At 48.4% G+C, this 26,297-nt stretch overlaps 9 protein-coding genes across 9 annotated transcripts; 3 read left to right on the top strand and 6 right to left on the bottom strand.

The window, feature by feature from the left end:
• Positions 1–93: 93 nt before the first annotated feature.
• KD926_009521 (phytanoyl-CoA dioxygenase family protein) lies at positions 94–1,044 on the bottom strand (the record flags this gene model as incomplete). Its single annotated transcript, XM_053102168.1, has 1 exon — positions 94–1,044. One exon carries the CDS (start codon positions 1,042–1,044, stop codon positions 94–96), a length of 951 nt encoding a protein of 316 aa, XP_052954359.1.
• A 397-nt stretch (positions 1,045–1,441) lies between these two features.
• On the bottom strand, positions 1,442–2,283 carry KD926_009520 (putative isochorismatase family hydrolase; the record flags this gene model as incomplete). The annotated part of the gene is made up of 3 exons (XM_053102167.1): positions 1,442–1,752; positions 1,841–2,153; positions 2,200–2,283. 3 exons carry the CDS (start codon positions 2,281–2,283, stop codon positions 1,442–1,444), a joined length of 708 nt encoding a protein of 235 aa, XP_052954358.1.
• Positions 2,284–4,447: 2,164 nt separating this feature from the next.
• On the top strand, positions 4,448–8,056 carry KD926_009519 (uncharacterized protein; the record flags this gene model as incomplete). The annotated part of the gene is made up of 6 exons (XM_053102166.1): positions 4,448–4,903; positions 4,960–5,614; positions 6,736–6,892; positions 6,973–7,096; positions 7,682–7,795; positions 7,844–8,056. The coding sequence occupies 6 exons, from the start codon at positions 4,448–4,450 to the stop codon at positions 8,054–8,056; spliced, it is 1,719 nt and encodes a 572-aa protein (XP_052954357.1).
• A 1,117-nt stretch (positions 8,057–9,173) lies between these two features.
• Positions 9,174–10,652, top strand: KD926_009518 (uncharacterized protein; the record flags this gene model as incomplete). Its single annotated transcript, XM_053102165.1, has 2 exons — positions 9,174–9,987; positions 10,183–10,652. The coding sequence occupies 2 exons, from the start codon at positions 9,174–9,176 to the stop codon at positions 10,650–10,652; spliced, it is 1,284 nt and encodes a 427-aa protein (XP_052954356.1).
• Positions 10,653–11,238: 586 nt separating this feature from the next.
• Positions 11,239–12,254, bottom strand: KD926_009517 (uncharacterized protein; the record flags this gene model as incomplete). The annotated part of the gene is made up of 2 exons (XM_053102163.1): positions 11,239–11,933; positions 12,059–12,254. The coding sequence occupies 2 exons, from the start codon at positions 12,252–12,254 to the stop codon at positions 11,239–11,241; spliced, it is 891 nt and encodes a 296-aa protein (XP_052954355.1).
• Positions 12,255–13,305: 1,051 nt separating this feature from the next.
• KD926_009516 (uncharacterized protein) lies at positions 13,306–13,680 on the bottom strand (the record flags this gene model as incomplete). Its single annotated transcript, XM_053102162.1, has 3 exons — positions 13,306–13,336; positions 13,392–13,512; positions 13,569–13,680. 3 exons carry the CDS (start codon positions 13,678–13,680, stop codon positions 13,306–13,308), a joined length of 264 nt encoding a protein of 87 aa, XP_052954354.1.
• Positions 13,681–14,631: 951 nt separating this feature from the next.
• Positions 14,632–15,703, bottom strand: KD926_009515 (dienelactone hydrolase family protein; the record flags this gene model as incomplete). The annotated part of the gene is made up of 5 exons (XM_053102161.1): positions 14,632–14,674; positions 14,730–14,945; positions 15,023–15,084; positions 15,145–15,476; positions 15,610–15,703. The coding sequence occupies 5 exons, from the start codon at positions 15,701–15,703 to the stop codon at positions 14,632–14,634; spliced, it is 747 nt and encodes a 248-aa protein (XP_052954353.1).
• Positions 15,704–19,743: 4,040 nt separating this feature from the next.
• KD926_009514 (putative MFS transporter) lies at positions 19,744–22,856 on the top strand (the record flags this gene model as incomplete). Its single annotated transcript, XM_053102160.1, has 7 exons — positions 19,744–19,875; positions 19,931–20,043; positions 20,090–20,666; positions 20,933–21,136; positions 21,215–21,366; positions 21,764–22,121; positions 22,500–22,856. The coding sequence occupies 7 exons, from the start codon at positions 19,744–19,746 to the stop codon at positions 22,854–22,856; spliced, it is 1,893 nt and encodes a 630-aa protein (XP_052954352.1).
• Positions 22,857–22,946: 90 nt separating this feature from the next.
• KD926_009513 (uncharacterized protein) lies at positions 22,947–24,860 on the bottom strand (the record flags this gene model as incomplete). Its single annotated transcript, XM_053102159.1, has 5 exons — positions 22,947–23,365; positions 23,444–23,983; positions 24,066–24,467; positions 24,550–24,589; positions 24,639–24,860. The coding sequence occupies 5 exons, from the start codon at positions 24,858–24,860 to the stop codon at positions 22,947–22,949; spliced, it is 1,623 nt and encodes a 540-aa protein (XP_052954351.1).
• Between the last annotated feature and the right edge of the window lie 1,437 nt (positions 24,861–26,297).

Genomic DNA, 26,297 nt, shown 5'->3' with positions numbered 1-26,297 from the left:
TTCGTAGTTCGTAACTCTAGCATTCCTCCCTATATACATGCCTATTCCCATTCCCCTGATTCTGACCTCTCACTCCATCCTATTCAAAACTATTCAATCCCGATTCAACTTAGAGAACCCTCCCTCCGACGGCTGCAACCAATTCCTCTCATCGTACTCCCACCCCTCCGCGCCCTCAATGACATGGAACGTATACGCAAACCGACTCCGTTGGCTCGTATTCTTCTCGCTCTTATGCAGCACATTCCCATGAATCAAGACCAACGAGCCGGCCTTGATATCCAACACCTGCACATCCTCCTCCTTCGGCTCTTCACCCTCAACTTCCTCCTCCTCCATGCCCCTCGGCAAGCTCGCGCCCTCATTCACCACAAACTCCGTCCCCTTACTATCCGCCCTTCTCACAAACCGCCTCTTCACAGCCCCACCGGTCTTTCCCCGATGCGAACCAGGAAACATGCCCAGCGTCGCATTCCCCGGCCCGGCGTCCTGCAACGCAAACCACCACCCGACGGCCGACGGCGGACTCGTGTACAGAAACTCCGAGTCCCGATGCGGGGGCACCGCGCCCCCGATCCCGGGCTGTTTGCAAATGACCATACTCTGAAGGACGCGGGGATCGCGGAACCCAAGATCGCGCGCGATAGCGGCGTTCTTGGCGGAGAGCGAGACGGCCTCGAAAGGGCTGGAGAGGCTATGCAGGGAATGGCCGATCTTGTTGACGGCTTGTTGTTTGGGTTTGAGGAGGGAGGGGCGTCCCGTGGATGGGTCGGGAGTGGGCGAGATGGCATCGGGTTCGAAGAAGAAGCGGATTTTGTCGCCGGAGGTGAGGAAGTAGTCGTCGCCGACGTGGGGCTTGTCGTCTTTTGCGTCGTCGCCGGTCGTGAATTGTGTGAGGGGATGCGTGGAGAGGTCGAAGGTGTCCAGGAGGGTGTTGGTTTCTGTGAGGAGGGAGGTGATTTCCTCCGGTGAGAGGTACGAGGGGATCACGAGGTAGCCGTTTTCCTGGAAGGAGGCGAGTTGGGAGGGGGTTAGACCGGGCATTTTGATTGTTTTTTGGAGGGTTGATGGGATGAGAGAGAGGTTGTTGACCTGGAGAAGAAGAGGAAGAGGAGGGAAAAATGCGGGGGAAGAGAGACTTTTATATGGGCCAAACAGACAACGAGTGGGGCAGATCGGACCATGTTTTTTTGGTCGGGTTAAGTGAGCATCGGCGCTCTCCGAAGCAATGTAACCCTTTATCTTCAGATTAGATATGAAGATAAGTATATTATTAGGATGAGAGCAGTACGAGGGATGTCATAATCCTTTCAAACATGGATCAGCTTGCATTGACTGGCTAAATTTCTATAGTCCCAGCAATTCCTCTCTTTTATCTCCTCTCCTTATCCTCTCCGTTCCCTCAATTTCCCACCGATAGAGGCTGAAGAAAAATTGTCTTCTAGATCAACAGCTCCTCAACAGGGGCCAGAGTTCCGTTGGTCAACGCTCCGGCGTGGTGGCGGGCAGCCAATCCGTACGCGAACTGGTACTTGTCGAGGTAGGGCAGGATCTCGGTAAGACCGGGCTTAGAACGCCAGTCGCGCATGAGATCGCAAACGATGCCGAAAAAGCCCGTCAGGGTGACTCCAGCCTTCTCCATGCGACGGTTGGCATCTTCGGCCAGCTTCACGTCGAAGGTACCGCTGGCCTCGGTGTTGGCGAAGACCTCGTATCCCTCGTCGACGAGAGAGAGCGCCAGGAAGGCAGTGCCTGAGATGATTATTAGTATGTGATTTCAATCGCGGCTATCCCGAGTTGCTAGAAGCTCAGGTGAGGCAGGAGAAGAGGATAAACGTACAAACTTCGGTAACGATACCGCCAATAATCAACTGCTTCTTGCCAGTCGCCTTGACGGCTTCCCGGAACGCCTTGTTATCCCAGGCGTTGACCTCGCCCTGGCGCTGTACCAGGGTGGCGTTGGGGTGCATGTCAATGATCTCCTTGAGCATGAGACCGTTGGGGCCCGTGTCCGAAGAGGTGGTGAGGACGGTGGGCAGGTCGAAGATAGGGCCCAGAGCGGAGTGCGCCAGCATGTTGTTGCGGAAGTCGTTGGTGCCGTAGTCGCGCACGAGCTGGGTGAGGCCGACTTGGTGGTCGATGACCAGAAGGGCCTATAATAGTCAGTTCTGATTCAAGGGAGGCAAAGGAAGAACATACGGCATTGTCCTTGTCAAGTCGGTTCCATGCCTGGGCAGTAGAAGCCAGGATGGCGAGGGAGGGGAGAAGGGTCTTGAACTGCATATTGTCTTGTCTTGATATAAGAAAATGAAGAAGGGATAAATGTGCAGTGAGGCAATGGGAGCAGAAGAGAACTGGCTTGTGTTGCTTTGCTTGAGTCTGATCTGAGCTGATCTGGAGAAATGTCCAGGACGGACGTGTCCCTCTTTATACTTTTGGTCGAGCTCAATGAAGCCCGACAGACTTGACGCTGCGGACAGATTCCGCCTGGGTATTCACCACCATTGTCCAATCTTGTCTAGGTAATCGTCTGTCAGCTTCATCTCATCAACGCTCCGTACTCCATACTCCGTGCAACATATATCGTCCCGGCCGCTAGATAGATGCAACTATGCTATACGCACTCCACTCCATCCCTTCTTGGCTGTACAAACGAGAAACCTCACTACCTGAAACTGTACTAGTCGATATCCTAGAGGCGGAGAGTAATCGTATTTTACATGACAGAGATATTGCTGAGCATTATGCAATTCCGCCACGAGGGCTCTGCACACCGCTAGATGACACTTTCTTACCGTCTAGGCGTCTAGACTACATGGACGGTGGCAAAGAATTGTGCCCAAAGAATATGCGAAGTCCTAGATAAGAATCGGCATCCCGGTCCTGCAGTCTGCATGAGAGCAAAGCGTGGTGGCACTAGCCCGTCTGGCAGGATGAGCATAGATTGACTAAATGCTGACGGTGCAGTTCGTGTTCCGGGACGTTCGGTCAGTATCGGGTAGGTAGGAGGAGGTTCGGGAATTAGCAGATGCTAGGTCAGGATTTAGTGAGAGCGCTAGGCAGAGCACGGCCAGCATCCTTCCTCGCTCAATATATTTGCGCCAATGGGGGCAAAGTACCAATCTTAAGAATCCTCAGATTTGGGGCTCGCTTGAGTACTTTGTCACATTTGATGATTTGAGATGAGATATGGCACTAAAATAGTAAGGGTTTGAGGCTTTGAGCCGCTTGTCGGTCTTGGGCCGTTGGTTGAACTCGCTTGGAACGTTGGGTAAGTCTTGTGGGAACCCCGGAGAAAGTTGGAAGGTTTGGAGGATTTTCACGTTTGACTTTGCAACGTCAATTAAGCAGTGTCATGTGCCTTTATCCATCTTATCTCGGATCTTCATGACTCAACTCTGATCTTAATCTCTACCATACACACTATAAACAAGGCGCATACTGACATTCATCCCCTGCGGCAGCCATTAAGAGCCTCTACTCCAAATTGATTAATTCCTCGCCTCTTTTTTAGCCGACAAAACCGGCACATCCCGCTAACCCAAATAGGAAAATCGTCAAGACATAAGGACGATGCAATATAAACCACGAAGTGGCTGCTTACCACGCCAGAATCACCGGGCTTTAAAGTCCGGAATAGACTCCTATTGCTCAATCCGCGAGACAATGTACCGTGTGCACGTTCATCGGCAGGCTAGGGTTGCCAGATCCAGATCCAACGTTCGGTCAAATTGCCCTTGGTCCTGCAAGCGGTAAGATTAAGTCTCTGGCTAGGGGCTCATTGAGATATCGAGTCGGATATGGCACTTTGCGGCATTTATTGACAGGAGCTTATTATGGCGAATCGACTATTCCTAATTCTGCAAATACCGAGTCATGCAGAGAGGGTTATAATATCAATCACTTAATCACTTAGTCACTTAATAAGACTTTCTCCGACAAAAGGGTTTCGTTTTTAAGGAGTGCGGAATTGAGAGAAATGCAGACTTCAAATTGTGGATTGGTGTGATTTCGCTTGCTCATCTTTCTAGATAGTAACTGCTTATCTGAGATCCGTTGGTGGTTCAACATGCAAACACATTATGCAGCTTACGGTCATCCGCACAGTTGCGTAATTACTTAAGAGATACGATAGAGGAAATGTAAGGAATGTAGGCTCCGACAACCGAGAAAAATCCAACATAAAATTTAGGTCGTTTGAGATCTGGCTAAAGTATGATGGGGAGCAGACGAGCAATTCGAAGTTGGATAGTGGCATCTCATATCTCTCGGTATTCTATCGGAAGATTCATTAACGCTTTCAGTGTGAGTCACTTCTAGATTCCTATTTAAGCCGCGATAGCGCCATGATCCATAAATACTACAAAGGGCTTTATCTTGGAATCCAATACCCGCATTGTCTTCTCGCTCGTTGTGGAGCTAGAGACTATTTGTGGCCGCGGGAAATATGCACTATTTCATAGGTGACTGCAAGTGGGTTCCCAGAGATTCTATTAATTTCACCGATGGATACAATTATGGCGGCATCATCTTACCAGATAGCGCGCCCGCAGATGAATTTCGCCCTGTGGCTTCTGCAAGATCAGACAGAATCTACGACAACTATGTGACCCTGCACAGGATTCTGCAGCGACACGAGGAAAGAATCCGCAAGCTATGGCCCAAGAAAAACAGAGGGCAGAGGTTAGAAATCATTCTGGATGCTTGGCCAGATATGCCAGAAATCCATCGTCCCGACTTCGCCGCCTTCCGAGAGGTGATGGATTACCAAACCCACAAACACAAAGGCTGGTTCGTGTGGCCGTATACCAAACAGGAGGACCTTCGAGGCCCGAAGGCACTGCCGCTTCTCTTGAACTCCAGAGGCCGTCATGTCCCCTCTCATTTTGCGGCTGCTGACTGGGTAGCTATGCATCTGGGTGAGCGCGTCATTGCATTCAAAGTGGCTGCTTTGAACAGACGTGTCATGGTTTGAATGGTATGACCGAGAATAGTCGAGACTATGGTAAGCTCATGTCTTGGGATGATCACCCAGATGCTTTCCACTGGTTCCTTTCGTCAAAGAAATTTCTGCCAGGAGAAGGGCTATTAGTACTGGAGGCACAAGATGGGCTTCTGGATTTCCTGGTTAAGTGCTCTCTACGAATACTGCATGATATTGCGAGGTCTGCAATTATCAGTGACATCTTCCCAAATTTTCCAGAACCACAATTCCAGGATGAAGGTGAGATAACTGGTTTCGAGTCCCTGAGTGTGATGGCTGCAGAAGCCCCATATCGCGTTCCTGCAAAACTGAACATACTTCGCATTGAGTCGCTTCTCAGAGCGAGAGCATCAGCGGCAGAAGACCACCTTTGGGCATTGCGTGAAGGTCCCGAATATTTCGCCAACGTGCTGCTTGAGGAAAAAGAGCATCGCCCGGAGTGGTTGGAGGACGTCAACGGCAATAAACATCCACTGCTCAGAGAAGAAGAAATCATCTGGAGGCGCATCATGGGCTGGGTGGTTGGTGACGCATACATTATGGTAGAGATGTTCTCGGAACTCACAAGACAAGCCGGAGAATTGGCCGCTTTGCATGACAAATATGCTAGCTGTATATCCCCTGCAGAAGGTTTGCCGTGGGAGTATCTTGCAGGTTTATTGAGACTCTTGTATTCCGGGCGCCAGTTCCTTGAGTATAGGCTATTGATGCTCAAGATGGCTAAAGTCGCCTCGCCCGCCTTACGAAGATTGATTTCGTGCCGACACAGGTCGTCCGAGCCGTATTATGTTGATAGTTAATCTAACTAAATGTTTGTTGTTCTCGCATTAGTCCCAATTGCCGCAGTTATACCACCTGATATAGTCGATACTCAGGACACTTTGCTATTTAAAGACCTATAGAAATCTGCCTATAATTAACCAGATTTAGAGGAGCAAGATATCCTATCTACTCCGCAAGCCAGCACAGAAAAGGAGAAAAAGTTCTTCTAAATTAGAGCCATCGCCGAAGGCAGCCAGGCATCTGAGACAGTGCAACGAGGCGTACGCCTCGTTGAGCTGTTTCAAAAGCCTGCACCTCGCCTGCCCCTCCATCTCCTTTGGTTGATCATCTTGAGATAGAATCGTTGAATCCAAGCAGTCAATATCGTCAATTTAGTCCTATATCGTTGCCCTGAACCTACGTCTTCTACATATTGTACTGCGTATACTGGGCGGTCATTTAGGCGGTAAAAGGACTTCAATAAAATTCATACTATTTTATTTTTGTTGTGGAGCGGCTGCTATGGCCCGCCGTACCTGATATAATTGTTATTATTAGTTACACCAATGTAGGCATAGCTTATAGTCCCCACCTTGATATTCCTTCCACTTCAAGTGTTAATTATACATCTTTTTTTGCGAAAACAACTCTGCAGCTTATCGATGATATGATAACGAGCAAAGAACTCACAGCTTTCTTTTCATTCCCCAGGATTGCTAGATCAATGTGGACGGGATCCACAAGGTCCTGATAGCCACTGACGTTGTTCCTGCAATTCCGCGAGAATGGTTAGGAGCGTAAAACGTCGCACTGCCAGCTGTTTTGTGGGGCGAAAGACACCTATATTGGCCATTTGGGCGACTGCAAAGCTCAAGTTTCCAAGATACATTCTGGTCCCGCATATTATCTCCAGTGGGTTGGTGGGTAATAGCCTCTTCTATGATATGTGTTTCGATTTTCGGAGGATACTAAGGCCCTCATTGGCCCAGAGTATGAGCTCAGTAGCCAACAAAACTTGTTCTTGATTGCTGTCTTTATTGATCTGGTCATGGAAGTCTTGCACCAGGCACGATCCGGTGATCAGCGTGCGGGGAGAGGTGGAGATCCCCCGCCTTACGGTGCCGCGTTCCCCGCATCGATTGAGGGGTTGGCATCACGGACCTCATTCGGTGTTTCAGGAGCTGGCAATTAGATGACGTATCATTGTGGATGCTGGGTGGGCTCAGGGAGTGTGGTATGGAAAGAGATCTCGATTCATTCGAGTGGTGGGTTGGGGATGCAGGAGATACGATTTTGGCCTGGATTGTTGAGGAGGAGAGAATCCACTATGAGAACAGCTTCATCAAACGGGTTATGCATCTACAGGAGTGAAAGAAGTGGGTGAAAGGGATCGACGGTGAAGATTCTGTCTTGCATCTTCACTTGGATGGATGTTCTGGCCTACGTGATTATGGGAGGAATTTCCATAGCAATCAAACGAGACAAACGTGAATGAGACAAACTAGAGGAACAGGAATTATGGAATTAGGGACCGGAACTATTTGTCTTGGAGCTCCGTCATACTGTTCTTTGAGGGAAGATTCGTCTGCAGGGAGTAGACAAAGGTGGGAGATATCCAATTCCGTCCTCTTTCTGCCTGCGCCTTTGTATCGATCGTTGCTCCTTTCGTGTGGAAGCACACTCAGAGCTACAAACTTTTTACGTTTTTCAACATATGGAGAGTTCCGTGATATCTACCTGTTCCCTCCTTGAACGATGGCTCTTCGTAATTGCCCTTGGATATAAAAAGCACCCATCGCCCGCAATGCAGAGATCTATATCTTCCATAACGGTTATCAAATCAAGAGTAATACTCTGTCAGACTTCTCAAATCGAAATCCCACAACTGCATCAAGCTAAACATTTTTACCGTTCTCAGACTAAACGGTTATGTAGTTTTTCAAGACCAAGGCGGAGAAAGAGAAGGAGGAGGAGGAAGAAGAGGAGGAGCTCGAGAAAGCTGGAAAATGGCTCGAAGCCCAGCAGATGCGCTGGAACCACAATTGGACCGTATGCTGGCAAATTCGACTTATGATGAAGTAGATGGAGTTCGTCAAGCTGAATATCCGCCAACGGACCCTTGTCCAACGGGAAAGCGCTTTGCTTAGCCAGCTGAACCGGATGGGCAACGAGGAGCGACTCATGTCTCCTCGGGCGATGATCGAGAAGACCGAGAAGAAGCAGAAGATCGAAGGCGAGTTGGAGACAATCAACCGTGAATATTGGCAGTTCGAACGGGACGAATCCGAGAAGCCCAACGCGCTCTCCTAACCGAGGACATTGTACCGCGGCGTGCGAATGCTGCGAAGAGAGACGCGGGTTTCATGTAAATACCAACTATGGGAAAGATCCTAGTCAGCGTTTTGACACCCACGGCCCCATTAGAGAGTCGTACTACAAGTGGCTGATACAAGCATATCTCTTTGGGATTAACCCCTGGTGATTTGGTTAGTAAATTGCTGGGTGTTATATGAAATTATAGAGACAGGTGGCGTATACCTAGTGGGTTACAGAGTGGCAATTTGATTTATTTTGGGCATGTGGTTTGAATTTGCTGTAGTTAGGTTCTTTACTTTTCTAACGTAACAAACGGCATGATGATGCTTTATTGCGACATTGGTCGGTAGCTATAGCTACAAGTAGTAGTAAGTAGTAGGAGGAAGTGCTTGGGCCTTGGTTAGTTACCCCTGGATCGACAGCCGCGAATTCTCTGATTCCGGGGATCACGCCATCTGACCAGCAAGGGGCCATAAGGACATGACACGTAGACCGCCTTGTGCATCAATAAAAGCAGGATTATAACCAGGAAAAAGGGGACGGCGGTGAGTGATTTTTCAGTCGTATTTTTTCTCCGGCCCGTTGGACACTCCGGCAGAGGATGTGACATCACAGCGAATCCCCCGCAAAAAGAATTTGTCGGGGCAGGTGATGCACCGTCAGCCCCAACTGGCATCGAAATTTTCACGCTCTGAACCATTGAACCAAGGATGTCGTTCCCCGTGCAGACCGGTCCGGTCAATTGCAGCTCCTCCCCCACACAAAGGGCGGTGCCAATGGACCTAGACTGGTCCGCCACGGAGGAATTTTGCGTTCTTTTACCTAAGATTTACACCATTACCCCAGTTCTCGGCGCTGAGGGCCTATCAAAAATCACTCACCCTGTCAGACGAGTGATGCTCTGACAAACCGCCAAGGGCTTCACCAGATGAATCCCAATGACGAATCTCAAGCACGTTTGGTTGGGGCGGTCCTCTCCTTATTTAAGAAACGGTTACTGTCGGTCGCATCCAGAATAGCCTTTGGTATAAATATCAACAAAATCCTTCCAATTGACTACCATGGTGAATTGCCTTCATCACATACATCATTCCACTGCACATACTCAATCATGGCGTTCGAGAACTTACCAACGGAGCTGCGCATCCTCATCCTCAAGTCTCTCCCGGACCAACAAACATTAGACAATCTTATCCGTGCTTCTCCCTTATACCACGACACCTACTGCCTTGCCAAGAAGGGCATTCTCCATGAGCTAGTTCAACGGCAATATGGCCTAGTAGACCTCGAGGAGCCCCTGGCAGCTCTACAGTCCGAAGGCCTCCGTGCCGAGGCCTCCCAGCACAAGTCTCAAATAACCACGCTCCTAGACCGTCTTCGTTGCCATCGCGAATCGTCACTCCCCCCTTCCGCAGAGATCCGATCTATCCCGCAAAGCATGCGCCTGCTCCACCTCTCCCAGAAGCTGCGATACCTTGTGCGGGCCTATTGCGCGCGCGCCCCCTGTCCCCCGTGGGCCGATCCGGAGACCTGGCAGCAAAACCTTCCCCTGCGACCCTCGGCTAGCGAAAGAGCACGCATTCTGCGCGCTCTCTGCCGACTACAAACCTACTGCAACATCTTCGGGTCGCGCGAATGGACAGACCCCAGCACAGACGGCACGCTCGGTGCCGCCACGTCCCCGTCTTGCAAACAGACCTCGTCAACGTGGTACAGGAATTTCACGATCGACCAGATGTGGAGCCTGTTCTTCGGAGGGATGCCGACGTGGGAGGTGGAGGAGTTCGGGTCTGTCTGGGTGTTCATGCGCAACGAATACACCCACCTCTTCGACCAGATCACTCGGGAGTTTCCGCGGTCCGACCCTCGCTGGCGAGCGATGCGACCTGATTCACTGCCAGTGGACCCGTGGGAACTGTATCCGAGTCCAAATGGTAAAGCTTTCTCTTTTTTATCTTGCGTTCTGTTTTTTGTTCTGCGCTTCGTACGCTGCTGCTGTTGCTGCTGTTGCTGCTGTTGCTACTGTTGCTACTACTACTGCTCCTACCAGCTACCACACCACCCTCCCCAATTGCTCCTCCATTGCTCTCCATAACTTGACGCGCTAACTCCGTAAACAGCCGACAACGCTGATGACTGCAGTATCTACTGTAACCATCTGGTCTCGCTAGGCCCCGGTTTCCTCTACAAGGCGGTGCATCAGCCCTGCCGCGAGGAAAGCTGGCGTCTAGTGATCAGTAACTCCATCTCCTCGAAATCCTCCTTCCAGGATCTCGTGCAGGTCGTAACAAATTCTCACTCTCTGCCGATGGCGGACAATGAGGTCGGTGAAGACGGTCTTGATGCTGGTCCATCGAGACCCGGTTCCGTCGAACCCAGCCTGGGCTGGAAACAGCACTGGCAGGAAAAAGGCATTTTCCCGCGCGACGACATCTCGATGTCTTCTGCTTCGTCGTCATCGTCGTCGTCCTCGCCAGAACCCATAGCAGATGAACTATCTGTGCGGGACCTGGCGAATTTCCAGGGCTGGGAATGGGGATATGCGATTTGGGATTATCAGCCTATGCATCGTGGCGTTGAGGTTTATTGATTTGGCATGGGCATGCGTGCATGGAAAAAAAAGTTAGCGATTGCGGGATTTTCTTTGTTTATTTTGCATAATACCATTTATCATCTTTCCGGGCTGTTGCCCTGGGCATGGGGACCTTGTAGGCTGGATTGGGTGACCGATTGCATGGTCTAGTAAGTGAAGGATATAGTTGCAGGATAGGATACAGGTAAGGAAGCCTTGGTATGATACCTTCAATGCAAGGCTTGCAGATAGTTGAGCAATAGTGGAATTGAACACCGGATGTCCGATTTTATTGATATTTGTGTCGGCAAATAAATTCAGTAGTCATGTTGGAGTATTAATTCCCAGTATAGACATCAACAGAGGAAGGCCTTACCGAATTAAGCATGACTTTCCACGGAGACTCTCGGCGGTCAAGGTGGCTGATTAACGCGGATCAAGAAGCTAACCAATCACAGACAAGCTTTCTCAGTTTCCCGATCGGGTCAAAATGAAGCTATTCCTAGATTCTATACAAGATCTGGCTCTCTAAGAGCCAATAAGATGCCTCTTCACATGATTAAATGTCGACTCTCCAGGGCTTTCATGCCATCTTGAATCATGGTCAATGATCACCAACGGACCTACGCCCCCCAGCCTCAAGAAAGATCCTTTCCAAGAGCCCAGTCTCCTGAGAAACAGTATTATGATCCGTTCCCGGGACCACAGCCGTCTCAAAATCCACCGCATCATCAAACCCACCACTGTCGCTGTCGGTATAACTACTCCCATGACCCCTCCAGCACCCCTCTACATACCTTCTTCCTTTCTCCCCAATCATAGTATCACTCTCCGCAAAAAACCCTCTCACCACCAACCTCCCTCCCGCATGCCCTCTATTCCTCTCCCTCTCCACCACCTCCCTCACATAACGCTCATAATCCTCACAAACTCCCCACGACCCAGCGGGCCCCTTACAAAGACACTGCAACGCCTCGTCATTCGCCCCCTGTGTACTCTCCTCAAACATAAACCGCCACGTCAACGGCTCCAACTCCTTCTGCACCTCCTTCGACATGCCATGCTCGGATTCCAACCTATCCCGATTCCTCTCCACCTGTGCAGAACCACTACCACTCGGCGCGGTCCCACTCACCGAGGAGACTTTGTTCACGATCGTCCCGCTACTCTCTAGTACCGGGGTGGCGGTCAGGAGCAGGAACTTCGGGATCTGGTTCCAGATGCTGAAGACGCGGGTTGGTAGGAACTGGGCCATTTGCATGCTTGTGATGCGGCTGTGGGTTGGGTTTACCCAGGGGGCTATGTTTAGATTTCTCGTTAGTAAACGTATACCTCTAAGGAAATGTAATTCGGGATGGTCGGATCAATATATCCCAAGACCCCCCGGGGATCTCGGTAGACGCGCAAAACGGATCGGTACTTACCTAGAAACGCAACATACGGCCTCTCAGGGTGGAGAATCTCGCGGCAGTGGTACAGCGTGTTGAGGAGATATATCATGCCCGCGCTGTGCGATGCTAACGCGACGTGGGGAATGTTCAGATGCGCGAGGAGTCGGGGGACGAGGTCGATCCACACAGGAACTCGCCTTTCGAGCGGGACGGACGTTGAGGCACCCATTCCGAATCTTCAAACTATTGTTATTACATGCTCGGAATTTGATATCTAGATGAGATCTGGAAATGCAGTACAACCATTTCCCCGGGGAGGGAGGGAAAGGGGATTGAGGAGGAGAAATACCGATCAACAATTAGCACTCGCCCACCTAGACTTTCTGCGACCGCGTGCATCGATACAGCAAGATATCGCGATGCGAACATGCCAGGCATGAATAAGATCGTGGTGTCGGAGGGGACACCGATATCTGCGTAGCTTATGGTAAGATCGCCATATTTGAAAAGCCGGTGGAAATGAGACGCTGAGATGTATCGCAGGGCTTGCGAACGAGGGGATTCAAGATCGGAAGACATGTTACGGTGTTTGGAGAGCAAGATGGAAAGAATGGTGCTCGAGGTGAAGTGAGGGCAGAGTTACGAGGTCGCGGATAGCGTGAGCTGACTGATAATGAATACGAGCGTTGATTATAGGGTGCACAGCCACTGGGGCCATTCTATCCGGCAGCCTGGGACGGCTTTCTGGTGATAGGCAGCAAACCTCGTATTATTGTCGAAAGCGTAGAAAAAATATCTCAATGGATTATAAGCAGGGCTTGCCAGTTGTAATATCTTTTGAATGAATTAGGGGAAGGAAAAGAAGAGTAAATAAGCACTGGGGGTTGTATAAAACTTAACAAAAAAGCACTCGACATTAAATAAAAGTTTCCATAAAATGTAAATCATTGTTTACTCCGGCCATAATTAGATGCCAGAGTTTATTAACGGTGTATCGCATAGGCCGGCTACAGTATTGATGTTGCCAGGATTGTGAGAAGCCAAGGCCAACATAATCGTCAAGCCAATGCTCTCCAGCGAGTTGTTTACAGTTTAACCAATCTGTGCAATAAAGTAGAGCCCCTTCCTGAAACATAAAAAGATCCCTACATGGTGCTACGATAGAAAGAAAGTCCAGTTGAAATCTCATCGATTAAGTCATCATAATGGGTATATCACATCAAAGTAAAATACAGCATAGCCCAGTAATAATGGTATCGTACACTCATAACCTCATAAATCTAGTTGGAGATCTTGGACGGGACGTTGATTCTAAAATTGCCTATTAGCCCAGCTCAACCATGTCAGGATATACGAAGGTACTTACCCAGTAGCGCTCTCGAACTTGTGACGAGCGCCGTCGGTGATCTTCTCGTTGGTGGCACGAGTCTTGTGGTCTTGAGGGTTGATCTTGCCGTGGCCGTACTTGGTTTCGAGAGAGTCGAGACCTAGTTCATGCATATTAGTGGATTTGTTTGCGAACTGAGGATGGAAAGTTAAGTACCCTTGTCGACGTAGTCCTCCTTGGGACCACCGGCAGAGGAACCGTGGCTACCGTGGCTACCGTGGCTGCTGCCACCGGTGACCTTGGAAGTGAGTTCAGAGAGTTTGCCCATTTTGGATGAATTGAGAGGTGTGTGGAGTTTTGAGATAAAGTATGCAGTAGATTGTTTGATTGTATGCAAGTGGATTGATGAGTTGCAGATAAAGTGGGAGATGCAGGACAGTTAAATACCCTCCCCCTCGACCCCAGGAACCGGACCAAACGACAAGATGATGTAATTCAGGACAGGGCGAGGATTGCTATTTTGGAAAGGCCTTGCACTCCGTAAGGCGAATCGGTGGGGAGTTCCGGTGTTGAATAGGAAAGATCGTCGATATCGCTTGTCGATGCTAGTACACATTCCTCCCGATCCGGTATGGCAAGCGCCTCCGAACTGTGGGTGGCCAATTGTGACCGCAGGTGAAGTGGGACATGAGGTCACCGACATGATGTCATCCATCCGGGTGGAATTTGAGGGTCAGGGGTACAACCATGTGTTTGCTTAGGTTTGATGTAATATGCGTCATTCTCGATTGGTAGATATTGAAATTTGGGAATTCTTGAGTGTGCATGCACAAATGGTATGTGGCCTTGATTTCGTTTTTTATCCGCGATGTAATGGAATTCAATTGCGACTCCAGTCTTTTTCTTAAATCTGCGCCTGGTTTGAATTGAGGTTCACATGAAAATTGTTCGAAACAATATTTCTTCTCCTTTGGCTGTTGGATCCTGATAAAAAGTTTCCAAATATTCACGAGTATTACGTATGAATCCTTCATAGCTTGAGAGTAATTGGGCAAAAGAAATGAAACTGGGATCTACAATGCAAAGGAATGATCAGAATTGCAGATGTAGGCCAAGATGTCCCAGCACTGTCTGTGACCATGCATGCGCCCCAAGAAACTATTACATGGTCCCCGTCCGGGGTCAATAACTACCGGGATGATGCCCAAGGCAATCGTCTGCCCACCTGACCATGCAATGCCCTAACGACATCTATACCTCAACCACCCGAGCAATCCCTTTATTTAAAATGCTGCTCGAAGAAAGCAGCCAGTTGCTCGTACCTATTCATCGTTAGCCATCTTGGTCACTAAGCGTCGATATTGAGCATTGACTCACCCGCGTCGATACTCCTTCACACTCTCCTCTCCATCCAAGTCCGCTCTCGCTCCCATCCAGCCATGCCACATTTTCTCGTATGTCTCAACCAGTCCGCCTGTGCCATTTTGACCAATTATTTCAGTATATTGTTGCACAACATCGGCGGGCTCATCCTTGGATGCGAGCACAATGTGCGGGATTGTGATTTTCTCTGCGTCGGCCTTGTCCATGAGACTGTACCTCTAGTGTTAGTAAATAGGAGACAACATCAAGGGAAGCAGAGAGGGAAAGAGAGAGGGAGAGATGTATACCCAGGATGAACCTGTCCCGAAGCCACAAATGGAGTTCCTTCTCCGGACGACAGCGCCGTGACCTATGAAACATCCCCCATCAGCATCACCGCCGATATTATAGCGAGGAGAGAGAGAAATACCTTTCCGCCCCAACACAATCCAAAAATGCCCCACTTCTCAACTGCCGGAAAAGCCACCTTGTACTCTTCCAACGCGTTCTTCAAGACCCCTACATTGGGCTCAAACTGCGCATATTCCCGAAAGAACCCCATCATGGCCTTCGTTTTATCTTCCGTGTCCATGGGGTACCAATCATGCTGGGCACCTTTGCCTTTGAAGAAGTCCGGGACGAGAACGAGGGTGTTGAGCCGGGCTGCGAGAAGATCCGCGCCTTGGATGGTCTGCGGCGAGATGCCGAAAATGTCGTAGATGTCGATTATGGCGGTCGTAGAGCTGAGGTTGCCGGTTTTGTCTATTGTTTGATGAAATCCTTGTTAGAAACTTCGTTTCTCAATTAAATCTTTCTGAACATGCACAAGAGCAATTGAACGAATCGATAATTTAAAAAAAGGGAAAGTGGAGAAAGATCCAAATTGTGAACTTACAAGTATTCAATCCAGCAATGATGTTATACTCGCCCTTAGGCTCATAACCCTGGGAAATGACAGGCGGAATAGTGCGACAGGCTTCACAAGTCATGATTGCAGCGGATTGTTTCTGGCGTAGAGACTTACTTGTCAGCTTTAGTAGAATAGAGGGGAAGTGCAAATTTATATTATAGTCTATTCTAATACGGAGTAGACTACGGAGATAAATAGCCTAGACCGGCCGACGGCAACGGGATTTTTGCTGTGAAGGGGCCGTCTCTACAGTATCTCGTTGGCCGGTTCCGGGCGGAAACGGCATTGGAAGAACAGAGATATTATGCTGAAATCGACGCACAGATTGGGTTGAATTGTTTTCCCTTAGAGCCCCTCAAATTGGATAGATTCACATAGAGGTCGGTACGTGTTAGTTCCCTGGTCCACTAGCTTTACCATTAGACTAAAAAGGCACAATGAATGACCTGTCGGTCATTCAGCTAGTGTACTATTTAGGTCAGGTCCTTGACAGCACGAATACATATCCGCATTCGTATTCGTAGTCCAAAGACCTCCACGAATATTCGTACGAATATTGCCCCATTCCCAATACAAGCTACCACCCAATAAGAGAAGACGTATTACGTGCAGTTTGTTTATCCAGGTCGTGTCCGCATATGCTTTTATCTCAAGCCTCCGTCTTCGATGACGGTTCTGGGCCTCAACATGTCTAATGCTAAAATGCAGGCTTTAAACAATGATGCTTCCGGTAGCTCATCTATCGAACCGCCATTACGACTCCAACGGTCTCAGAGAATAGATTATCACCTCTTGAATGGCGGAAGTGATAAACACGATACTAAAGACCTTATTAGAAAGAAACTCAGGCTGAACCTGCCACTGGATCGCTTAGAATCAATTGGTCCAGAAGACTCCGCTAGTCAGCCGCATTTCAATCTACCTACTCCTTTAGAATCTGCTTCACCAGACAGTGTCACGGACTGTGACCAGCTTCCGAAGACCTTCCTTCGTGATACCCTATGACCTAACTACCCGATCGGGACTATTCTCGCGATTCCTTATCGCCTGCGTAGCCGTTCGTCACAAGAGTCAGATAAACTAGGAAAAGCAAAGAATGACTACGAATTCCGAAAGGCTTAACCTTTTGACGTACGTTGTGTTGTCGGACTCTCTCGGAAGGAAATACGGCACGGGGATCATTTGGATGAGTTTCGAAGACAGCCTCACGAGAGGGATAATGAGGTGGCCATATCACGCACAAAACGGGGATAATATGGCAGGACAGTGTGATGTAACACATAAAAAAAGCAGGAGGGCACAGCAAGGTAGTCATAGCATGAGATTGGACAGCTCAAATCATCAATCACTAGATCTATCCATGTGTTAAGGTTCCCGCGGCCCGGGTCAGGTCTTGGATACCCCTTGCTGCCTTTTTGTCGCCGAAATGACGGCCACGTACTTTGATAAAATTTTTATTCTGACTGCTTGATGTGGGATAGAACCATAAATTAACTATGATCACGGTAATAAACATTATCGAAGGGCCATTGTAGAGAATAATCCAGTATACAGACGCGCAAGCCAGATCTTACAGAGCCTTGTGGGACTGCTTCTGCAACGGAAGCACGGACGAAAAGGTCAAACGAGTTTTAATTGTATATAGTAATGACGTCCGCAAAGTTGTGTCGCCGCGGAGATTACCGGAGACTTACCCTAAGGATGGGTGAAAGCCCCTCTGCCAATAAAAAAGATGTAATAATTTATCAGCAAACTACCGAACTACAAAAGAGAACTGGAACCCCAGAGTAGATACGCATGATTGTTGAATCTAGAGGGAGCTTCTATACCTAAGCCATTGCGCTATATGATGCGTAATAAAGGGAGATTAGGCATGTTGCCTAGCATAGTAATTTTTTAACTGGATGATATAACTAAAATTTCTAATCCACCTTAACACTCAATTGGTAATATGATAATTATTTAGCGAATAGGATGCCGTTTGCATTGTATACGTTACTTTCCTGGCGTACAGTATCTAGGGTTTCAATCATCCAGTGGCAGAGCCATTCAAACAATAGAACCAGCATGATTGCAATTTGAGTAGTGGTATCCAGTGAATATCAGAGTACGAAGACAGTGAACATAGTTTCGGTAGCTGATACAACAAACTCTATATCTATGACCAGACAAGTCTACGGTATACGCAAGAACTAGGCTTACAGTAGTACATCAAATTCGCCACAACATAGCATGGCTATAAAACTATGATTCTCCTCATGGTAACATATTTCTGCGGTAGATGGTTGAGCATCTCCCATCGGTAGGTATCGGTTGACTAGATACAATGTGCTTCGAACCTCTACTCCAGAGACGAGGAGCATGGATAGTTCTTGATATACATCCATGTTAGCATAGCATAATACTTCTTAGGGCAGGGCAATGGAGAAATAACATACACAGCAAGTCGAGCCGTAAATCCCACGACCACATTGATATGGATAGCTATCCTTAGTTAGCCCTTTTATGTTTTATTCAAAAAGCGGTAGTGATGCTTACCTAGGAGGACAAACATAACCCTTCACTGGCTGTTGACATAATGAGTATTAGTTGCATGGATCGGGACAGGAGATAAATACACACCCCGCATTTTTTCTATGAATAGTCAGTGCTATGATAGACGCAGAAAGGAATGATCACTCCGGACATACTTCAATATTTTCGGTCATGATTTGAATATGAATTGGTCCTCCATCAAATTCCACAGGGACAGCGTATGCCACGGCGGCTAGGGCAAGAAGAGCGCTGAAGAGCTGCATGGCGGTAACTATGCGGAGTAAGACAAGAATAGACTTGGTTTTGTGGTATAGCCTTTTGATTTTGACTTCCAGTATGTTTCGATCTAACCATGAAGAGGTAAAAGTGGATGACTTTATACTTCAGCCATTAGATTTCAAGGGCAGGTCTATGATAAACCTAACGTCATCAATAGTCATCGTGACAGGACTTATGTGACGTACTTGTCTCTGATAAAGTGGGATCTGACACTGCATATACGAGAGGCATGATCGACCGGGAACAAATGCACTCGGGCCGTTTGGAATAGATTGTGATTGGGTCGTGCATAATCAGTAGCCTGTAATCCTACTCTAATGACACTTCTATGTCTCTACTCTTGGTCATGCCAGTGTGACAAATTATGCATTGAGTAAGGATTCTGACTCAATCTCCCTGGAGAACTGTGTGTCTGATTGACCAAGGAGCGTAGGGATCAGTTATCTGGGCCATATATGTGCCTACTTCGATGTCAGGAAGCTAGAAGCCCGAAGACAGGAGATCGTCGAGGGCGATAAGTTCAGCTCAGGTCGATTGTCTAAACACAGAAATTTACCGAAGCTTTACGACGTCCACATCCTCCATGCTACCAATTAACCTGAAAGGCATACAAAGATAGGGTTAAAGAGGAATGTTCAATCTTCTAAATAATGTTGGCGGCGTTCGTAGCCAAACCGTCACTGGAGCAATATTTGTCAAAAGTTAATCAGGACAATAAGCGGCGAAGCCTAGAGGCTCGTGCTCTACCAAAGCTGCAACCACAAGTGATTCAACGGTCAGATATTGATCGCTACTTTGAGGAAGGTGTAGTAACAATTGATTAATCTGTAACACAGGATGAGGGTTGGTTATTTGCCTGGTGGAGGACGCACAAGGATGAGTACCCGCGGATGACAGCCGCAGCCAGAGATTATCTTGCCATCCTGGCGGCTGAAGTCGCGGTAGAGTGATTTTTTAGCCGTGGTAGGGATCTGTTAGGGGTACGTAGTCATTCTCTGAAGGGTAAGACGATGCCGAAGGTGATGTTGTTGAGAGATATATATAGTCTGGAGAACACTAAGTGAAAACTTGTAGAGCATCTTGCAGGCATTGCCCAACAAGCTGCAGCTCTGTGGCAACCACGCCTCATGCGATTCGAAAGCCCTAAAATCCCATTCGGACTCGATATCGATATCACCGGCCGGAGATCCAGAAAAAGCAGCGGACACAAACACGAACACGAACACGGACTTAACCATCGACAAATCTGATAACAAAGATGACCGCCCATATTGTGTCTTTTCAGAAAGGACCAAAAACCTGACGATGTTGGGTGCCTCCTTCGCGGGCCTGGTCTCCCCAATGCCAACGAGCATCTACTATCCCGCTCTGCCAGCCCTAGCGGAGGATATGCACGTATTGAATACGTTGATCAACTTGACAGTCATGACATATCTGGTTCGATCCCTTGCCAATTCCATGCAGGTATCAAAGGCTAATCTAGTTAAACTAGATATTCCAAGGCATCGCACCCTCCTTCACCGGCTCCCTCTCCGACGCCTATGGTCGTCGTCCAGCATACATTATCTGCTTCACGATCTACGTCGGCGCAAATATCGGACTAGCGTTACAGAATAACTACGCGGCACTGATGGTGCTCCGATGTCTCCAGGCCTGTGGTAGTAGCGGGATTCTGCTACTTGCCCTTCGGCATTGGGAGTCTCACTTCAAGATGGACGGTCGGATTTGCTTTGGATTGGAACTTCAAGCGCGAGGCTAAGATGCAGGGACTGGAAATCGTGAAGAACAAGCAGCAAGACATTCGCGAGTTTGATATCGAAGCTGCAAGGCTAAAGGTGACACTTCCGCTGGTTTACGCTGCTTGTCTGTGTATTATCGGATACGGCTGGGTTATGGACTATCAAACCGCACTCGCTGGGCCGCTGGTGATGTTGATTTTCACTTGCCATTTGACGACGGGCGCGTTCACGACGCTCAGCACCCTGGTGGTGGATGTGCATCGACATGGGGCTGCAACAGCTGTTGCGGCAAATAACCTCGTGCGGTGTCTACTAGGTGCAGGCGCTGCAGCAGTTGGAACGCCGGAGATTGATCGCATTGGAATCGGATGGACGGCAACCCTTGTTGCTGGCATATGGGCTGTTTTTAGCCCGTTGCTGGTGATAATGTCTCGCTGGGGGCATGAATGGAGAGAGGAGATGAGAGTCAAAGGCGAGGCGGAAATGGACGTAAGGGGGGTGAACATTGGAGGACAAGAGTGGGGGTTGAATCTGCATCGAGCGAGCGATAAACTGGTCCTATTGGATTTTAAAAGCATGGTTATCTTCAGCGGATTGTCGATCTTGAGCCAGCACCAAATCTAAGCCCATGATTTGCTCCACCTCCGCTTTTGCCATAACCGATCTGCAATCGCGAGTCATGTGGTATTTGATTGGAATGATTGCCCTCATTGACGAAGAAGAGGGACTTTCTTTTTAGAATTTCGATTTTAGAGTCGGGCCCCCAATTCGAGACAGCTTTTATGACACACGCCAACATGGCACTCACTACCAAGGATGATAATTATAGGGCAAATTCCGAAAAGAAAGATGATCAGCACACCGATCGAAACTCGAGAAGCATCATGCAAGGCGAGATCTGCACACCAGAGGAAGAAAAGCGCGTTCTGCGCAAGATAGACATGGTCATTTTACCAATGGTGAGCATCACTAAGAGCATGCAATATGTCCCATGACTAACAGGCTTAGCTATGCTGTGTATTCTTCTTCCAATGTAGGCTCTGCTATGTGACCTTGTCGACTTACCGGCTGACGACTCAGACCTGGACAAACAGAGCCTCAGCTATGCTGCGGTGTTTGGCCTAATCACCGATCTTGACCTCGAAGGCAGCCAATATTCCTGGTGCTCTTCGATATTCTACTTCGGTCGGTCAATGTGAAAGCATCCCTATTGACCCCCAGCTTAATAGAAACTAGGTCAGCTCGTTGCTGAATACCCTTTCATCTATCTCATGAGCCGTCTTCCGTTGACAAAATTTGTTGGCGCAACGATGTATGGTTTAATTTACTATTATTGCCGATTAGGGGACCATGCTGATAGCCATAGAATTGTTTGGGGCGCGATTTGTATGTGCCTCGCCGCCCCAAAATCTTTTCCTGGCTTCGCAGCAGTTCGTTTTCTCCTCGGGTTCGCCGAAGGAGCAGTCTCCCCTGCGTTTGTAACCATCACTAGTATCTGGTATCAGAAGAAGGACCATGCAATGAGAATAGGGCACGATCTACCACTCTAATATTAATAAGTAAGCTATTGCGCTAACGTTATATAGCCTGTGGATAACAATGAACGGCCTCGCCCAAGTGATCGGCGCATTGCTGATGTACGGGATCGGTAAGAACACACAGTTGGGCCTGGCCCCGTGGCGTGTCCTATTCCTTGTCTGTGGCGCGTTGACGACCTTCTCGGGGATCTTATTTACTGTCTTGATGCCAAACGGCCCGCAAGATGCGTGGTTTCTGAATGCAAGAGAAAAGGAAGTTCTGAGAATGCGCATGGCAGCCGATAACGAAGGCGGAGACGCTAGACGGTTCTCAGGTCCTCAATTTAAGGAGGCAATGTTGGATGTGAAATCGTGGTTAGTGTTTGGCTTTGGACTGCTAGTTACAATGCAGAGTCCAGTCCTGACGGTATGGCTTCATTATGCTCTTTGGGCAGACTATTCTGGCTCCAGCGGATCACAGTTCACTAACTACCAAACGGTATAATAGTTTGCATCCCTCGTGATAAACAACATTGGTTACGATAAATACGATACTCTGCTTCATACAGCGCCGTCTGGGGCTGTTCAGATTGCTTTTATATGGATAGCAGTGATAGCATGCCTGATTTTCCCTGACAGGCGATCGCTCATCGTGATGTTGTTGATCATCCCCCCTTTAATAGGCAATATACTATTGTTGAAGCTATCGCTCTCAGCGCAATGGGGTCTAATTGTGGCCTCGTGGCTGGTATGCATCCCCTCTTCTAATTCTATCCATCAAAGTACACTAACCAGAACGAAATAGGCTTCGTGTATATCAGACGTTATGGCTATTCTCCTCAGTCTAAGCGCTTCGAATGTGAAAGGGAATACAAAGCGGGCTGTCGTTAACAGTCTGTTCTTCATCGGGTACTGCGTTGGATGTATCGCGGCGCCGCAGCTTTGGACAAAGAGACCGCGGTATTTCGAGGGAGTTGTGACTGCGATTGTGACATGGTGTTTATTATTTGTTGTCGTGGGCATCTATTGGGCCATTTGCGCTAAGGAGAATAAATTCAGAGATGAGAAGGAGAGACGTGGCGAGGTCGATGCAGGTGAGGCCGAAGCCGAGGACGGAGACGTTACTGATACGCAGGATAGAGGATTTAGATATAGTCTCTAAGGACCGTACAGCTTTATCAAGAAACAGAAATGACAAACACTGATGCTAAGAAACACATGGACCGACGTACAAGCCAGGGAATGTTTTGACTCAAAACAGGATTTCCATCGAGTGCTTCTTGTCCTTGAGACCTAAAGGAGCCATCAGATTGGCATTGCCCGCGGCATCGTCACTTGTATACTCCCTAAGGCCCAAGGAACCTCGTTTCAGGCTCGGTACCATCCCATTGATCACATCGTTGCTGAAATTGTCGATCCGCAACACATCTTCCATGCGCATCATTTGTCTAGCGCGAATGGCATTAAGGGTTTGGTGCTCCTCCGGCGAGAGCGACTTCTCGAGTACATCAATGCTCTTATCTTGGCTGATAAGTTCACGCAGCTTCTGCAAAAGCGAGATTTGTTCCTGAGTCGGCGCCATCTGAAAAGCGTGGGCGCAGAAGTCGATCGTATGTGCGATCTCAGCCTGAGTAAGCTTACTGTTGTTGTCTTTGACAGTGCCATGGATGACTATAATTTGTCCAAGGATGTAGTTAGTCAAAGATAAAAGGTGTGATGGTATGTGGAAGAGTACAAAATGGAACGTACCAGGCCTAAATAAAGCAAACGCTCGATCAAAACTCTTCTCGTCCCAGTCATGAATAACCGGTTCCTCGCGATTCTCAATCTGCTTGAGAACAACCATCACGACCAACAGAAATCGAGTGTATGCCTCAGAAACCTTGTCTGTGTGCCATTTGACTGAAGCATCTTCGTCACAGTCACCTCGCATAGATGCGCAAATAGTGACTGCCGCCGAGAGACCGCCTAGCATAGCCAAATGCACCCCTGACGAGAAGAAAGGGTCGATAAAGCAACCTGCATCGCCGGCAATTCGCAGATATGGGCTGGCGTATGCCGACGCGCTGTAGGACCAGTCCGAGGCGGACTTAACTTCTGAAATAAGACGTGCATTGGCGACTAGTGAACTGGTTGTAGGTGCTTCTTGAATGATCTTAGTGTATAGATCGGTGCTGTAGAGCAATCCTGTCTGCCTTTTGCGCTCAGCGTAACTGGCTTGGTTCATTACAACGCCGACCGAGGTGGTCCCATTGTGCAGAGGAATGGTCCAGATCCATCCACTACCGTCTTTTCAGGAGACCAAAACAAGTTGATCGGCGATCGTCAGCCATTGAAAGACAAAGCAAGAAACCCAACTATTCATGCATACCTGAAATTGCCTCGAAGAGAGGGTCTCCTTCCCCCTTGGTTCCCTCGCCATAGATGCTAGCTCCTTCCCAGTAGCCCCAGACTGCTTGGTTTTTCAGTCCTTGGTTGAAGTGTCGGTTCTTCATGTATTTGGTGCTTATAATACCAGCACGCCCGCTTGCGTCGAGGAGGTATTTGAACCGGATGTTTTCACTGCTGCCATCGTTTCTCGACCACGAGGCCGACACTGGCTTGCCTAACGGGCTGGACGCGTGCGGAACAAATTCAATGTCTTTCACCCTGACACCATCGAAGACGGTCGCGCCGCTCTCTCGAGCATGCTCGAAGAGAAGCTGATCTGCCTCGGAGCGGATGATGTTCCATGAGTGCCCGTCAGGACCTGCGGGTGCGAGGAAGTCGGTATCTAGATGATCGCCATGTTAGATATTTTATCTAATATTAAATCGCCTGGCTGAAGAGAAAGACGAAGGAGAAAGCAAAATTACATGTTGCGGGTTTAGAGTTCAACTTGAAAGTGGCGCCGTTCTATAAGATGTGTTAGACCCAATGTGATCCAAATATGTCAAGTACCCACCTTGACACGAAACCCATGATTACGGAACTTTTCGTCAAGGTCGACAAATCGCAAAAAATGGCGCATCGAAGGAAGCATGCTCTCTCCGATATGATAACGAGGAAATGTGTCAGCCTCCAGCATGACGGTGTGAATACCCTCACGTGCAAGTACGGATGAGGCGTATGACCCTGCAGGCCCTCCACCGACAACGAGTACGGTGCATTCTTCCGGAATAGCCATTTTTGTTGGCGGAGGATGATTGTGGTTTGGCTTGAAGACTAGATGGCGGACTCTTCGGTCGGTGCAGATTGCAAGGATCAAATAGAAAATGGGATGTAGTAATCGATTAACAACTCCCCACAGGGCGTGCAGTCCCTATTATTCATCGGAACATTTATAGGCGGCATAATCCGGGATTAGAGATTACGGAATAATAAATGGAAAGCTCAGCCAGACGAGGCTGACCTATAGTGTGTTCTAGACTTGGTAGGGAATTCTTCCCGAACACGATCGAGTTTTTAATATCTAGAACCAAGACTATTGGCGAAGTCGCGTATAGATGGCGATCTAACTGGTGGGACTCTGATGCCGAGCCTGCATGCGCATGACATAGACTCAAAACAACTCCTTTGAAAACCGGGGCTGGCAAATGAAGATGCGTTCTGACGTCGCACATATGCATAGTGAGAAGTAGTGCTTACCTTACCCAGCACCTCCCAGCTCTAGGGTCATGTTGATTGGGTTCAAGAACGATGGTGGTATGTCCAGCCTAGTTCAGGCAACCCAGCAAGGTGGGAAAGAGAGGAGGGTGCCATAATGCTCAGGGTCTGATTATTCTTACTGGTGTCATTTTGCAAAAGAATCTATCTGAAGTACTATTTCAAGGAACATGAAGCCCTCGGGGTGTGATCGGTGTAACCTTTCAAGCTCTACGAACGGTCCAATGCGCCATTACGTCAATGTAGATCGGACAAGCGTTTTTAAAGGAGGAATTTGAAACCTCCCGTCATAAAGAAAAGATGACATGTCAACTTTCTAAGGGGAGATAATGGATTCATCAACGGCAGCAGATAGAAGATTGATCTTGTTTGGTGATCAAACTAGAAACTTCGCACCTCGGTTGAGAGAGCTTCTGCAAGGTGCCACACGAAGCAACGCTCAGGTACGCTTCCTTGAGGAGACAAGTCGGTCATTAAAGCTTCAGGTCCGTCAATTACCCTCAGTTGAGCAAGACGGTCTATCTCTAAGCTTTAATACTATCCATGATTTGCTGCGAGAATACAACGAACGGGATGAACGGCACCATCCTGCCGTCTATAGCGCCTTGCTATATATCACTCAACTACTACATGTATTTTAGTAAGCTCTAAAAAATAGTTCACTCTTGTTTTCTGCGCTAACGATAGGAATCTCTGCGAAATCGGTTATTTTGAAGGAAGCGGCTGCCCTTCCATCGATGAAAACACCCACGTGGTAGGCCTTTGTACGGGCTCTATAGCCGCGGCTGTTTTCTCTTGCTGCTCAGGTCTTGATCAATTTATGCAGCTAGCAGTCCCGGGTATCTCTATCGCATTTCAGATCGGTGTGTATGTGGCTAGGTCTGGTCAGCTATCTTCCATTCCTTGAAATAAGATGCCGAGTTGGTCGATTTCATTGCTCAATACAACAATGTCTGTG

This window comes from Aspergillus affinis, assembly GCF_023601865.1.
Source record: "Aspergillus affinis strain CMG 70 chromosome Unknown NODE_69_length_187866_cov_87_282759, whole genome shotgun sequence".
Classification (NCBI taxonomy): Eukaryota; Fungi; Ascomycota; class Eurotiomycetes; order Eurotiales; family Aspergillaceae; genus Aspergillus; species Aspergillus affinis.
Note: the sequence above shows the minus strand (reverse complement) of the source record. Positions and strands in the feature narration are given on the sequence as shown.